We start from the raw sequence: 16,848 nt of genomic DNA on the forward strand, positions 1-16,848 counted from the left end.
AAGATAGATCACAAACGTTTGATATACTATCAGACTGTCGTTACTGATTTAAACTTTATAAGAGCGAACTACAGAACTATGCAATCTTTGTTGCAACATTTCTGTATTTCTCGTACTGTCGTACGGTTCATATAAAAAATTATCAACCTACTAACTTCAACCCGTTTAAATCTAACCAAGCAGAAAATGTTGAATAAAATAATGTATAATATTATCGCTAGCCTACTCGCCTAATTTGCGGCACACGAACCTATAATTGCAAGACGTCACGATTCACGACCAGGAACTCAACAATTCTCCCGTGTTTTCATTCAACTGAATCGGTTTGTTTACTACGACGAGCGGCCGTTTGTGCGGTTCAATGACATCACAAACCGGCGTGTTGGTCAAATTCAAATCCGGTCCCGGCACAATGTGGAATCTGTTAGTATTTGTTCTGAAACTTTAAAATAAAATTTAAAATTTTCGATTATGAATAAATAAGCGACATATTTTTTTATAATACCTGATTCCCTTTCTAGCTTGTGTTAGGACAAGTTAGCTTTATAACAAGATAGCAAGAGGGATAGATAGCTCGGCGGTGTGGCGCATCGTGCTAAGCGTTCTCTGATTGCCCTGCGCGGGTTCGAATCCATGCGGGGATGATAATATGCGAGAAGATAGCTGGACTCCTTGCCGCCGTAGGGTAGTTCACGTAACCGCTGGTCGGTTACGACCAGAGGCGTAGCCAGCATATTTTGCGCCCGGGGCAAACTATAAAATTGGCGCCCCGACCTCCACGTTTAATCAGATTTTCTATTACATTTACTTGTATATGTGAAAACGAATTATATATGTAAATTCAAATTTATATGTATTTATATATTTTATTATTTATTCAAAAATATATGTATATGTGTATTCAAATTTCAATGGAACATTATATTTAAAAAAGAAGCAAAGCTATACAAAATATAGCATATATATGTCCATAATGTCCAACTCAGTTACTTTCAAAGATGATTTACATAGTCTACAATAAATTTATTTTATTTTACTGTCGCAAACTGGTTAACACGTCATCAAAATCTGTTTTTTTTTAATGTTTCTCTTTCAACACTTAGAAGTGCAAGATCACTGAGACGATCCTGTGCCATTGATGCACGCGAATACGACAAAACAAGTTTCAATTTGATGAATTTAGCTTGCAATTGAAACTGGTATTGCTAACAAAATTTGTAGAGAAATTCGCAGATTGGGTAAAACGTCGTCTCCAAAAAACACAATAAAACCAAGAGGAGCCAAAAGAGTTTCTGGTTGACCTTCAGTTCTGTTACTGAGCAGCATTCCGCAATCTCCAATTTCGGGAAGATTTTGTGGCCATTGATGTCCGTGTCGTAAAAAATTTGCAAAATCTGTGCAATCTCGACGAATTGTCGAAAAAGGCATTCGGGTCTTTTAGCACAGTATAATATGTTTTATGTAACTCTGCCGCAAAGTACGTTACTTTGACAACCACGAAATACAAAACCACGTATTACTCAAAACATGTATTAACATCATTCAACCAAATTCCGTTGCCATTTTTCTCCAGCACAGAACTAATATCAACATACATCGGAGTGCGCAGGCAAGAACTTATCGATACAGAACCACGTAATTAACCCCGTGCATTTTGTTACCTAACGTTACCAAATCAAATTTTGCTTTGTTTCCCGGCCAGATTTTTTGGCCATGTAATTACGATGGAAATCTGACCGTGCGCGAGCTATTTGCCTGATGACGTCGGCAGTCGACGTAAGTGGTCTGCCCAAGTGTGCAGTTTGCCATGTACTAAGACTAGATGTCTGCGCCGGTGCGATCTTGCTTGTGACCGTTCTTTACCCTTGTTGTGAAATTTTCGCAAGCCCCATTTTGGCGCCCCTGTACCTTGGCGCCCGTGGGCATATGTACCCCATTTTCTCTCCCCGGGATAAATATGTAAATCATATCCTATCGACATAAATGAAGACGTAATAGATATCTTGTTTGCGACAGAAATTGTGACATTTATTATTCTCTCTAACCGCTGTTTATACAAAATTTACTTTCAAGGCTAGATATTAACCCATTATTTTAACTGAACTCTTTTCAAAAGTCAGATTCTGTCATTCTGTCAGAAAATTTTATTGTCACTTGAACAATAAAAAATCGGAGATAAATTATCACAATAAATATTATACGGACGATAGTTGTGCAGGCCGAATAGCTCGTTCGTCGTGTTTACAACAACCGTCATGGTATGATGAAAAAAAAATTGAAAAGGGAAAAGCGACGGAGTAATTTGAAATACCTTAACTTCGGAAATTACACGTCTTATTCCTACACGAATTTTACATCTCGTTCCGTTTCTACACGGAGGTGGCCTAGATCTTGACCAATTTTCCCATGGTCATCACAGCGCAATCAGTGTTGGTTACATTCAACGTCTGCCTCTAGCATAGCAGTCGGAATCCCCTGCTCTAGTTGTTTTACGAGGGCAGCGACTTATAACCGATCGCGCAACGTTCGATGCACAATGCAGTACACTATGTAAAGTGTAGGACATGTGATAGCTCCCTGTAGCCATCAACTGCCCTTATAAGATTTGTTGGATATCCTTGACTGGCGGTGTTTTGTCTTCGTCGGCCCACGTTTTAAATTTATCAAATGGAGGCTCATGCCTGATGCTGGCTACACTACACTATTTCCCATGTAAGATTTAACTATACATTCGAGGTCACAGCAAACATAATTTATGTTGTAACAAATAACCACTGTTCCCCTGCATTAAAGGAGGACATGTGGGCCCAGGTCTTTGCTTCAGAATTGCGTCCTTGTTGTACCATGAAGCGTTGTCGCGAGCGGTCACTTGCTAATCAATTGGCCTATGGCCAATACGTGTAGTATTCTTTCTCAGTTTAGTACGCTAGTAACTGTTGCGCATTTGTTTAATCCGGATCTGAATGACATGGTCTCTCCCTTCTAACATTACAATATGATAATAACCTTACGGAATGTATTTGCATAAGGAATTACATCTTGTTTCAACAGATGCCAATACGTGTTCTTCCTTAAACAACCATGTTTTTCATCTTCAGTTCAATTTTAATCTTGTCACTTACTCATAATTTCTTCAAGTTGGTGGAAATTTTCATTTCTAGTTCTGTTTCAATTTCTATTTTTTAATTTTAGACTTCTAGTTCATTTGTTGATAATCCGAGTAGTTTTTTGTAAAGAATCTTTACGAAATTTTCATTCTTTCGCTGAAAACGTGGATGTCGCCTAATAAAATATATTTGAGTTGTATATCTATAAAATTTCGGTCAAGGTAAGCAGTTACATATAAATGGTGTATTTTTGGGAAAGTTCACTGTCAGACCGGATAAACGTAAAAAATTATAAATCTTAAATTTGTCTATTTTGGGCTATAAAAATACATCATGAACAATTGAATATTTGCTGACTTTTATTTTATGTCTTGGTTCCCACGAGGTGATGATAACCGATCTTTTACAGTTGGTAGGATGAAAGTATCATCTAAAATGGAAGCAAAGTAGGTTATGGCTTCGAGCTATTATTTCGCACGTGATGTTAGAACCCAGAATATGGTTTGGTAGTTCTCGTTAATGTCAGATCATAATTAGTAGAAAAGAGATGCAAGATCAGGACGAATCTTCTAAATTCATAAAAAATCGTCATCGTTCGAAATGAATCAGAAACTAGGAGAGGCTTATGCTTGCAATCGTGCAATGGAGATAGATGAAACTGATTTGTCAATGATTTAAAATAGAGTGCCTTTGCATCGATCGATGTGACATGTTTATTTCAAATCCAGAATGTGTAAGCCTTAAAGCATCTGTGTACATCGAATATGTCTATTGATCTCAGAAAATAGAAAGCATCACAACTTAAAGCATTTCATTTCAAATTCACAAATGTCAAAATAATTTAACATATTAACGTTACTAGATTTCGATTTTGAATTTAAGAATAAATTTGCTTAAATTTATATTTTTAAAGATTTATACGAGTGCAATTGACCTCGAATGAATATCCAAGGATAAAACAGGACGAAAATAAGGTTGAAAAATTCTTTTGTTTAGTTAGAATTTTCTTTCAGGTTGATTTGAATGAACTCGCAAAGAAATTAGTAGAAAGATTCCAAAGAAAAGTCTGAAGTTCAAATCAAATTTTACTCTAGCTGTGAATCTCTGAAGTCATTGATACTTCTTTTTCTACAAGTTATACATATGTCAATACGGCCACTCAGAGATGTGTGGCTTTCCAATGAAACTCTCATTGTATGTAACACATTGTTATATGTATGAGATCGCAATTTAATACGGAGCCAAATAACATAAATAAAAAAATGAGTGTCTGGATTGACACTTAATTGAAAAGAGTTATATAGAGTATTCAAATACGTCATAACTATGGCTTGTCTATCATCTAAGTACTCTATTTTCAACCGATACTACAAAACATCGTTATAGCAATTACGGCGTTACTGGCAGAACTGCAATTGACGATGAAATTTCACGAAAAAGCAAATAAATATAAAAGGAGTGTCAAGATTTATCAACACTTGCTGAAAATAACATCATACTATGGCATCATTGTCAAAATTCAATAATATTTTGGCAAGAAGCATTGAACAAAGAACTCGTATCGATATAGGGCGCCAAATGCATTACACCAAACTAACTAGAAATATTATAATAATAGACACTCATAAATATCATTTAATAAAATTGATGGTGATATGATGATTGTATTAGTTTATATATGTAGCTTATGGAGTTGGAGATATATATGTTCGAAGATCAAACGAGTAAATTTATAGTTTTAAATATAATTTATCGCATTGAATCCCGAACGTTCCTACCAAGTCCGCTCTGAATTATGATAGAGACAGGGTTTGTCCTCTATGCTCTCCATATAACGAAGCGAACCCCGTACTGTCCAGATTCATGGCTTTCAGAACTAAGCCGATGCTTTACACTTACAATAATTCCGAATAACACCGATCTCCACAATACAATACAAATCGTATAATCGCCACTCGTTACTGCTTCCAATTATTGCGTCACAATCGCATTATGGAGGACAAAGTGGAAAAGTCTGTAGGTAGAATTTATATAGCAACGGCCATCCTGTGACATTTTGTCCAGTACTGTTTTTTTGCTCATGTATTCTTTATTGTCGGTCTTAAAACTGAGCTTTAAATGTTGTTGACAAGATATATATACTGTATGGATTCGAAGTCACAACAAACCGAATATATATATGTTAGAAAAAATGGCCTTTAGTTGTCCAGTCACTTTACCGCATTGAAATAATAAATTTTTATATTTACATCATCAAGGTCATACTCAATGGAAATAAGCACATTTCAAATCATTGCATTCGTTGCTTGCTTGAACTTGATATGGGCTGCTTTGAACGAAGCATTTAAAAAAAATAATCTTATGTTGTGTGATAGCTTGGAACATAATATGTGATAGATAGACTAAGCTAGCGTATTAATTTCGAGATGTCAGTATCGACGAAGCTACCTGATACTAAATATGGAGATGTCCATTTTTGTTGACAATATTTTGATTTACATCATTCCCAGAAAATCTGCGACGAAATCACCGGATTTCCATTAGGTAAAACGATTCAATCTGTTTCGCGAGTAGAGTGAAATGATGGCGATATAACGGACGTTGATTATAATGATCAGCAGAGAATGAGCAATTAATTATGATCAATCACATCAATGGTAACTTCGATAAGTTGCAAACGATTTTACAATGACTGGTTGGGTGTAGGGTCAGGAGATTTATTAATGTGGTTCAGTGATAATATAGTGTGGTTTAGTGATAAAAATCATATCCATTCTATAACGCGTGTATATTCTGCTATTCAGCTTTAGAGCAGTTGAAAAACAGTAAACGGCACGTGAAAATAAAAGGACTATTATATATATATATATCGTATCCGTTCAAAGTTTTGAATGGAATGACTGGCAATCGGTTGTGCTTAACTGTGGGTACAAATAAAATACTCCGTTTAGAGAAAAAACTTCATTAACAGAATGCTATAGCTATAATATAAATACATTACTACATTCGTTGTTCTCTATTATTTTGAACCCAAAGCCTTCGGTAGATGAACTGGACCGGGTTTGAAGTTGTATGGATGTATATGTAGCACATGTATTAACTCGCTGTATTAGATAGGGTGAACGTATTTAGTACATTTTGTTCATATTAAATAGCATACACAATATTAATTATGTTTGGAGATTCCATTAAAAAAAGTATAAAACGAAGTCGAAAATCAAGTGGCGACAAGGAAGAGATCATACTACACGACGATTACGACAAAGGTGAGACGAAATCTTATTAATTAAGATGTGACTATAAAGTTGCTTTGTTAATTTTATGATGTAACTAACAATCATTAAGAAAACTTGAATAGTTTTTACTCACTACATTTATATACAGTCAAATGTAGTGAGTAAAAACTATGCATATAGTGGTCAAAATAATATATAATCATCGATGATCCTGTGTGAAAACCTAAGCAGATGAAACGTCATAAAAAGTTATGTAATATTCAATTCTGGAAATTTAGTCTACAAATAGCCGTAGGGTTTTGCTTTTTATCAATCCTGAAGCAACAGTCTGTTTTAAAACAAGGGAGGTTTAAAATAAATCTTTTTCTTTATGTTTTGTATTATTTATTCAAATACCCCTAACATCGCCGTAAAACTACGCCAAAATGTTGCGTTCTGGCAGCTGCACTCGCTGCCGGAATAATAATTTCGAAAATGAAAGAAAAAATTCTTGCTTTGACTTTCACCTCCATCGCGTGACTTTATCGCCAAGATATCAGGAGACGCTTGAGTATAAAAGCAAGAAAAATCAAGAAACATAGATCACGGGCCTACTACAATCAAAAAGCAGTTGGATCAAGGATCCGCTCACCGCCTCGGCAAAACAAGTGCGTCACAATAATGAAGAAAATACTTAGATCGGAGGCAACCAGGACCGAATCATGCCATTCAGGGACCTTAAGGACTTAAGATTTTGGTGCCCAACGTTTAGAAAATAGTAATAATGAAACTGGTTGTGTGGTATCTGAAATTAAATAAGCGATTTTCAGTATTCATTGCTAATTGAGGACCAAGTAACGATTCATTTTCATGATTTTTTCGAAAACAGTTGTCATACTTACAAAGATTGATAGAGAGGGGTAAGATGACACTTAAGAATTTTATTTCAGTCTGGCCAATACTGAGGTCTGTGTCGACTAGACACTCGAATTGTTGCATTAAACACTGAGGCACCATTGAAAAATCTTTTGTGGAAATTTCTGTGGTGCCCTCTTGTTCTCGGTGCACTAACCACGTGCTTATTTTGCTCAGTGATTAATCCAACACTGGCGGAAACCTACGTAGGTTCGAATCAGGGCCCGATTTAGACGATGAGACATTCTAGGACCTAGGTTATGCTAATTGTAAGACCCCTCTGTAACAATGACGTCACAACTAAGCTGTCATTTACGTCATAATAGAGATTTCTAGTTTATTTATGTATGTATCTTGCCCGTAGCTAAAGTTTTCTAATTCATGTAATTTAAAACTGCACTTGTGATAACATTATACAAAGCGTCATGATACCAGAAACCGACGTTATATTACTCGTTTTTAGTGAGATATGGCATAGTAAAATTATTTATAATAATGCTTACATTCTTTATTGCTTGGATGAATTAGTATATATGGCTATATATCGATATTTTTTTCGTAAAATAAATGCATTATTGCGGTAAAAACTGTTCGGTTAATTTAAATTAGTAAACTTCGTTTTGGGATTTATTAAAGCATTAGAATTTTTCAGAGTTCTACAAATTTATTTATTCAGCCGTATTTCAATTTTTTAACGGTAAATATTTGGAACAAGAATTGTTAACCTGGATAACAAACAAGAAATCTATAAAGTTTTAATCTGACATTATTCTGGAATATGCCTTTACAATTTAAAACGATTTAAAATGAATAATAGTTCAAAATTGATTGTTAAGGCCTCGAGGCTCCTAGGCTTTAGTACATCTTGTCTTATTATATTGTTGTTTCGAGGGGTGCTTCGCTTAATGGCTTATCGGTTGCGTCTTGCTCCGCCAACCACGTTTGCGGACGCATTACGCTACAGCATGAGTGTATGGGCAAGTCATCGATATTTGTGGCCTTCCGAGGGGTTTATTGCGAATAAGCGGCTTTTGGCAAGTTCATCATCAAATGATACAGCCGTTTCAAACAAAAAAGGCAAAAAAATCTTGAACGAATCCCTTAATAATAGCCGGACTAATTAGCATCCATATCTAAAATATGTTCATTGATACAAGTTATGTCCTCGATTAATTAAAGTATCGCAAAATAATACCTGATATGAATGACCCTGTTGCCAAGGTCTGATTTACCGATTTATCAAAGTACGCCGCATAGCAAACTTTCTTACTTTTGTGATATGAAACGACAATTTGTTTTTGGCATTTTGTCTCCATCCATGATCAGAAATGAATTTCTACAGAGTCAGATCAAAGTTCAACTTCAAATAACAAAACAACAAAAATGCAGGATCAAGACAAATCCACTAATTCCCGAAAAAACTCGTCAACGTTTGAAATGAATCAGAAACAAGGAAAGTGTGGTGCTTGTAATCCTGCAATGGAACTGGATGAAACAGATTTGACAATGATCGGAGATGGAGGGCCTTTTCAGCGATCAATATCTATATCAAACCCAGATGCTGTAAGTTGTAAAGCTGTCTCCACAGAATATGTCAACTGTCTCAATTTTTTCTGAATATACGAATCACCACATTGTCATGTACTTTATATCAAATGGGAAACCTTTTAAATTAACCTGATTTCAATGTATTCAAAAATCTACTCGTTACTCGCTTTTAGAGTTTTAGATTTTACAATGTACTTTCAGAGATTCAGACGAGAGAAATTGGCAAGAAACGGCCAAGATGAAACAGGATGAACATATGGATGGACTATTCATAATATATATATATTTTATTCTAAATATATATTATTGGTTACTTAGAATTTTTTTTCAGGTTGATTTGGACGAACTTGTGAAGAAATTACGGGAAAGATTTCAAAAGAAAGTCAGAAAGTGTGAAGTTCGAATTAAATTCTACTCTGGTTGTGAATCTCTGATGACATTAGCACTTCTGTCTCTCCAAGTTTTACAAATGGCAATACAGCCACTCAGAGATGTCTGGCTTTCTAATGAAACTCTCATTGTATGTAACTCATTGAATTGTTTATAATACCATAATTAAAAAATGAAGTAAAATTACATAATAAATGAGAGTGAGTTTCAATTTGCATACTACTGAAAATAGTTGTACCGAACACTTCAATATTTTTATCTTAATTTTATTTTGTATAACATCTACGTAGGCTACACTATTTTTAACAGATCCTACAAAACATCCTAATAGCAATAACGGCGCTACTTGCTGGACTACAACTGAAGATGAAATTCAATGATAGAGCCGATAGATATAGGAAAGGCGTCAAGATTTATCACCACTTGCTAAAAATTACATCATACTACAGCATCATGGCAGAAAGTGGCGGAAGACCTGACTATAAAAACTCAATACGACTTTGGCAAGAAGCATTGAACAAAGAACTTGTATCTTTAGAGAGCGATAACAATTCGTAAAATTTCGTAATAAACATTGAAGCTGTGTTATACCAAACTAACCACAAATATTACGATAGTAGACATTTCTGGAAATATTACCCATTTTAAAAGCAATGATAGGGATACGATGATTTTAGTAGTTTATTAATTGTATTTTATGCTATACCAGAAATTCGAGTTAAACATATATCTCAGATGATCATCTATGACGATTTATTGTATGTGTAAAACTGTTTCTTTGTTTATCGGTACTACGTCCCATTGACCACGTATCGTCAAAAGTTAATGTATCCGTATCAATTCAGTGTTCAAAATATATGTATATTCTAGAAACAAGATTTTATTAGGGATTTGTAAGAGTAAGTATTTAAAAGTATACAAAAACCACCATTTTTTCCTTCGACAAGCGGGTTATTTGAAAACTAATACATTCATCCCACGTCGAACAAGTCAGATTTTCGGATTCTCCGAGGGTGCAGTCCGGATTGAAGATGGGAAGTTTATGACGACGAATAGCTAACAAAATCAGTTTGACAATGCTGGTCGGAAGAACGACTTATTTGAATTTGAAGCAGCGATTTGCGTTGCCAAGCGCAAACTAAATACTAATAAGATTTTCGTGTTAACACAAGGTGGCGTAAAAGATAAGATTTTGTTCGCCAGATAACCCACGCAAATTCACGTTGCGTTCTTCTTTTTCTTCTCTCATTTGATAAGTCATACAAATCGCTGTTACTAATACAAACAATATTAATAGAATTAATTATTACGCATTGGTACTTGCAACGTGCGTGTCTACGAAGTTCACAAAAGTTATCTCTGACGTAAAATCACCAACGAAGGACATCGCAACATATACCGGCGCTGGAAGAGAATAATCTCGCGGGAAGAAAACCCGCGAAAGATATAGTCGTCGCTTTTGCATGACATTTTGCAAACACGATAAGAAGCTCGAAGATGCCGCGACACAAGCAACAGAGACCGAGGCACATTATAGAGCACGACGAAGAAAATGGAGGTAAGTTTGATACGTGGTTTTCTGATATCTGTTGCCTAACTTTTCGTGGTTCCAGCTAAGTAAATAATTATGGCATTTTCAAGAATACCCGACGATAATTTTACCTACCAATATGTCCCACCAAACGCTTTTTCGGCGGTTTTACCTTTGAATTTGATCGGCCAATAAAAAAAATCATTTGGTTCACATTTTGTTGATTTCTGTTGCGATGATCTTCCCTATTCTTCAAACTTTATTACAACAGAATGATGTACTTTCACACTATCAAAACACAGTAATAATTAGGTCGTGTAATGCCTAAAAATAAATGATATTTCTGGCTTTATCAGCTTATTTTAAATGATCTCTTATTTGGCTCTAAGTTGTTCAAATGCACGCGGGCCATCTAAAATCTCGAGATGACTTTCTCAGGAAACTCGTATGGAACAGCCTTGTGCGTTTCTGGTTAATTTTCAATATGATTCATTCATTCTACGGTGTACGAATTAATTGTAAGCCAGATACAACGAGCAATATATTCCCTTTCCGCTGTTTGTATTGAGTAATGTGCAAGATATCCTATGACTCTTCTCCCCCAATGTATAAATCTTTCTGTCTTAATGGATTAGATAAGGAAGAACAGCAAATAATAGTATACAAAAATGGGTCATTTTTTATCTTTATTTGGTTAAATAGTACCTCTTTTTAATGCTTATATGGAAGTCACTTTGTTATTTCGTCTCTTTACAAATTCGTGTTGTATCGGCCATCAGGTGGGGGGTGTTCACGTTACATTAGGAGATTTCACTTAATATTGAAAAAGAATTGTAGATGTACTCTATTCGACTGTACCCCAATCCCGAAACCTTACCTAACTCGAATGTTCATTTGAATGCCGAATTTACACAAAAGGCTGCGATTTCCACCATTGGCTATATAAATAGGTTGGATTCTATTATCAGATTTTAAACGATGGTGCAACTAAAAACTTTTTGGCCTAATTCAAACTCATAACCAGGCCTACCAACAACTTGCAACACGCATTATTTGGTATTTGTCCTTGTCTATAGCAAGGTTTATTTATTTTGCTATCTTATGAAGCAAGTTCGCCGATCATAACTTTAAATTTGAAATTCTAAAAATTTTTTTTTGAGTTTACTCTGTATTTAGAATAATGATTTTGTAAATAATAAATAACAAAACCGCTAAGTGGGTATTGGAAATTCCTATAATTTTGATCATAAAAAATTCCGACTTGAAAATATATCCCACATAGGAAAAGACTCAGCAATGTAAACTATGAGCATTAACTATGCGTATAAAAATTGTCCCGCGATCATTAAATGTTGTTAAGAAAATATTTGAATTGTGGTTATTTGGACAAAGCAAATATGGTGCTTAGTTCTCAAACCGTCGACCTATCATATACTGTAACAAATTATTCGTTAGTTTCACCTGAATTTTGAGGAGACTTGTCCTACTTTGCCATATGATAAACGATTGTTAAGTTGCTTTGCTGCATAACGTGTTAATATTACGACTAGATCTAAACTTATAACTGTAACCATATTGAGTTGGTAAAACTGAGTGAGCAATGGTTTTGAAATGTATGTCTACGTAACCATCTACGTAAATTGATTTATTTTATAATAGTTTGTAATAGTAGGAAAATTACAATTATGACAGGTTTAATATGACAAATTTGTATGATTTGTTTCAAATTTTGCTTCGAACAATTCTCTAGACAAGTCGCAATTATACATACACGTTTCATATACATTGATATCTTTTCGAATTCAGATGGTGATTTGTCGGCCAGTAGATTTCAAATAAGGATAGATATTTGTTTCACTTGAGTGTAAATAGTTTAACACCGGGCATTCTGATCTAACCAAATTTTTAGTTACCAGAAGCTCTTATGGTTTATCGATGTGATGTTTGAAATTCCAATGAATAATTTCATTTATAAAAAAAATACAAATATGGGGCAAAATTTTAGGACTGACGGGTTGCAAGATTGCCCTTATCCCCGCTTCTAATATAAACAGTCTCGTATATGCGTGGGCGCCATTTTGTATTTTATTTATATACCGTACGAAGCGAAAGCGGTGCGCTAGGTCTAGATGTCCCGCCCTTTCAATTAAACATTTTCTCTCGAACAAACACGACCGCGAATCAATGATGACCCCGTGATTGGAATAAACAAATCAAATAAACGTATACAACGTCAACATTTTCACGTAAGGGATTGGTCCTTTATTGAACATTGTACGCAACGTAACCAGTACATAAAATAATATACTTAATATTTTCAAGTTTTCACGTGACGTTGTATAATAATATGAAATATATGAGGTATTATTTTTGTTATATTTGTTCTGTTTTGACCACGAAACATATTTAATTTGGTCCGGATTAATCATGTCGCGTTTTTGCCCATATCGAAGTTACTTTCTCATTTTGACTGTGTAATTATAACCTTGAAACGCGCAATTTTCTAGTTTGTTTTCGAGGGTTTAATTGCGATGTCATTGTACGACTATTTCGGTTGCACAATATAAAAAAAGACTCCAACAAATTACCAAAATATCACTGTAAGTTGGTACATAAAACAAGAACAGAACTTTTGATTTAGTATCAATTATTCAATCTGTTCTCATTTTACTTTTTATTTAAGAGGAATACACGGAAAAATTATAAATTTTATCCAAAAGCCCCAAAAAATACTAACAAATTGTCCATTTTATTTACTAACCTTACTTGATTTGTTAAATCACTCCTATAAAGTTATAAATGTGTGGTATCAACCACAAATAATTGCTTGTCAGTTTAGATTGAACACTTAGACAGAATGAAGTAAATATGTACTTTTCTCAATTTAGGCCTGATTGACAACATAAAATTATTAATTTTGTTTGTTGTATGCAAATTTATAACGGTTTTGCATACGCAATTATAAACCCGTTTCTGCCTATTTATATGTGAACTTAGTATTTGTCAGACCACATTAAACTATATAAAGTATACGTAATCACTCCCATGACTTCGGAAAAAGTTAGGATTTGGGATTACTCTACTGAAAGCCATACTTTTCCACGAGCAATCACATACCTTATTTAGTAAAATCCACTCACAAATACGTCAATTTAACATGTTTTGTTGATTTCAGCTTATCGGTATGACGTTTTAATATCAAGAATACAAAAAATAATTGATTTATTTTTACTTAGATATTCGAATGTGAGTGTATATTATTGAAATAAGACATTTTATAGATATAAATAACAATCAAAAAATAAGAAAGTCCAACACCTAAATACATTCATATAAAAGACGAGTAACGTGAAAAATTGTTGTAGTTTTCAGTTCTCAGTTTTATCATGTAATTTTACTTTATTAAACTAAACTTGCAGCTGCGCCCTTCGTCCAAAATTATTTACTTTTCGACAATTTTAAGAAGGCTCAAGTAAAGTAGTACTTAAAGAACATCAGGACATTTCAATTGCGACCTTCGAAAACACCCAAATTTTAATCCTTTAATTGAGAATTGCTTATTTTTGTTCACAAAAAAATCCTGATATTTCAGATTTATTTTAATGAAATGTTCGTTTTCCCAGAATCGACTACGCTAGTACTAAACCTCAACGATGTCCTACATTTGGCCGAGTTAAAATAGATAAATGATTCGCTGAGTAAGATGTGACTAATACAGTTTTCGTCCAAAATAAATCTCAAGGTCCGAATATGATGATGACAATTAAAAAATTCCTGTCGTACGCATTCCAGGAATCTATGAAGCGCCATGACCTTACATGTTGTTTACGGGTTTTAGATTTTCTTTGTTTTTGCGATAACATTGTTTTCGACTGTTTTGTTGCGCCTGTCTTTAGGATTCATTTGAATAAAAATATAATACCACACAAAATCCTTGTTTAAGTTGCCCCGGGCAGGAGCTATCTTGATACAATTGAATTTCTAGCTTAGCTCATCGCTTATTTGTCAATTAATCATCAAAAAATATTTTCTGGCATTTTGACCCCCAAATTTCAATTTTTATTGTGGTATTTTATCAAGTCCCATAAAAATCGATCGCTCGTTGTATATATACGGTGTTTTTATAGTTTCACAGATTTATATTTTGAACTTCTTTCTTACTTATTCATTACAAACCCTGTAGGTTTCCAGGGCCCTATTCAGAGTAAAAGCTTAAAACTCCGTAAGAAACCAAAATATTCATATGGGTTTTTACGAGATGTCATACATAAGAGGCCTCCTGCGCTTAGGTGCTTACTCAGAGCTTTGCTCAGAAATAAAACCATATGGAACAGAATTATTAAATTTGCAGCATCTCGAACAGTTATTGCACAATGTTACAATGTGTTGCTGCTTACAAGTATATGACAGAAAAAGCATTCAATCTTTATAATATTCTAGACTAGATCTAGATAGGGACTTGTGATGCTTATCGCAATTTGAACGCTTAAATCAAAATTAAATACGAAAATCGGATGATACGGTTTCAAATCCCTTATTTTGAGATACACGTCAAAATAATAATAATTCGATTTATTAAATTTTGTTATTCGTGGCTTCTTATCTCTCTAACGCGTCGTTAAACATGGATACCCAATATTCTTTAACACTGAACATTTAGTATATTTGATAAAAGAATAGTCAACAATATCATTCCTTCTTTGCAGTGCGTCTACCCATCTAGCGCTCAAATGTTATCGATATCAACGAAATATTGACCTTCAAACTACGGAATGTGCTTTTGTTTAGTCTTAAATATGACGCAAAGATTGCACTGCCTGATAGTATAATTAAAATCATTTACAGCTTCCACGTCGATTGTGCTGTCATATTTCAGTGGCGATATCCGTTGATTTATTTATGGTAACCAAAGTTGCTCTTTCGAATGAAATATCTCGACAAATATGAGAAGTATTTGTACAATACGTTGCATGGAACTGCTTGCCCTTCGAAATAATTTTATCGTTTCTGATATTTTACCGAAAAATGAGTTGTTATGCTGCTGAAATGCTGGTGTTAGAATTCTTAAGGAATTTGGATCAGAAATTGGTAATCGTTCAAATGTTACCACAAAATGTTTCGCAACTCCACTGCGGGCATACGTACAGGCAAGGCAGAGTGCCGCAAGTTTTTGTTGCGAGGAACTCGGAAACGTGCTGGCAGCGAAGATGTGACGTCATTATAGAACTGCGTTGTGCCACTTAGCAATATATTCTCAAATTCAACTTGCAATGTACATTTTTTGTGAATGTAATCACTTTTTTTTAGAATCGTCCTTTTTGATACGCGTGTGATTTTAAAAATTTCGTGATGTTTCCACTGCGAAATGATTTCTCATATTCCTTACTGATTTCCCATTCCATCAACGTTCAAAGTAGCCTTCGGCGGCAAAACATTTATTTCCCATAATATGCAATCTGGGTGTCAAATTTTACCATAATTTTGGTAGCTTAATGTCGCACATTTTAGCTACTGGCACGATTGATGCGCCCTTATGCCGGTAACATCGCCTTTTAATGGGTTATGAGCGAAATAGCGAGCATGATCCATGATTTAGGAATTACGTCTTAGACGTAATTTCATATTGGGGTATCAAAAATCTTCATATAATATAACACATTTTGCTTATTTGGCGAGCAATTGATATATACACATCCGATAGGGCCTCGATTTAATTTCCAAATCTGATATACGATTATCGTATTTCATAAATGCATTTTTTGAAGTCGGTAAGAAATGGGGTTTCTACTAATATTGAACGCATTATCATTTTTTATATTACGATTAAAAGCCATCATCGTTTAGCGTTGTTGGTAATTTAATAACATCAATTACATGGGTTTCTGTACGGCGCCGTTGAGCAGACGTACGGTCGACAATTTTTTACTTGCATGTACCACGCAGCACTATAATCGCGTAATCGCGGTCATTTCATTCACTTGATTTATTTGAAAATAAGTTCCAAACAGTTAGCCTCACGAAAACGCTGTTTCCACGTTTTCACTTTGTTTTCCCGTTGCGAATAAGAAATTGGAACGTTTGAACCATCTCCAGGGGTTAAACGTAATCAAATCAATCGGATATTTGTTGATCATTGATATTT

The 16,848-nt window shown here is 34.5% G+C and overlaps 2 protein-coding genes across 3 annotated transcripts in view; both read left to right on the top strand.

The window, feature by feature from the left end:
• The first annotated feature begins 5,828 nt into the window (after nucleotides 1-5,828).
• LOC120340939 (uncharacterized) lies at nucleotides 5,829-10,002 on the top strand. Its single transcript, XM_039409341.2, has 4 exons — nucleotides 5,829-6,373; nucleotides 8,580-8,800; nucleotides 9,117-9,305; nucleotides 9,485-10,002. The coding sequence occupies exons 1-4, from the start codon at nucleotides 6,280-6,282 to the stop codon at nucleotides 9,731-9,733; spliced, it is 753 nt and encodes a 250-aa protein (XP_039265275.2). The 5' UTR covers nucleotides 5,829-6,279; the 3' UTR covers nucleotides 9,734-10,002.
• Nucleotides 10,003-10,486: 484 nt separating this feature from the next.
• LOC120341096 (uncharacterized) overlaps nucleotides 10,487-16,848 on the top strand; it is a 48,733-nt gene continuing 42,371 nt past the window's right edge. For both annotated transcript variants that reach the window (XM_039409531.2, XM_039409532.2), the window contains exon 1: nucleotides 10,487-10,733. In XM_039409531.2, the coding sequence (XP_039265465.2) occupies nucleotides 10,673-10,733 (61 nt within the window). In that variant the 5' untranslated portion in view covers nucleotides 10,487-10,672. The remainder of the gene's footprint in view (nucleotides 10,734-16,848) is intronic.

This window comes from Styela clava, chromosome 14, assembly GCF_964204865.1.
Source record: "Styela clava chromosome 14, kaStyClav1.hap1.2, whole genome shotgun sequence".
Lineage (NCBI taxonomy): Eukaryota > Metazoa > Chordata > Ascidiacea > Stolidobranchia > Styelidae > Styela > Styela clava.

Excerpts from the sequence above, each read along its gene's own strand:
- LOC120340939 (XM_039409341.2), top strand. The coding sequence starts at position 6,280 with ATGTTTGGAGATTCCATTAAAAAAAGTATAAAACGAAGTCGAAAATCA. Across the intron at positions 8,801-9,116 it reads CTATATCAAACCCAGATGCT|GTTGATTTGGACGAACTTGT; the intron begins GTAAGTTGTAAA and ends ATTTTTTTTCAG. Across the intron at positions 9,306-9,484 it reads TTTCTAATGAAACTCTCATT|ATCCTACAAAACATCCTAAT; the intron begins GTATGTAACTCA and ends TATTTTTAACAG.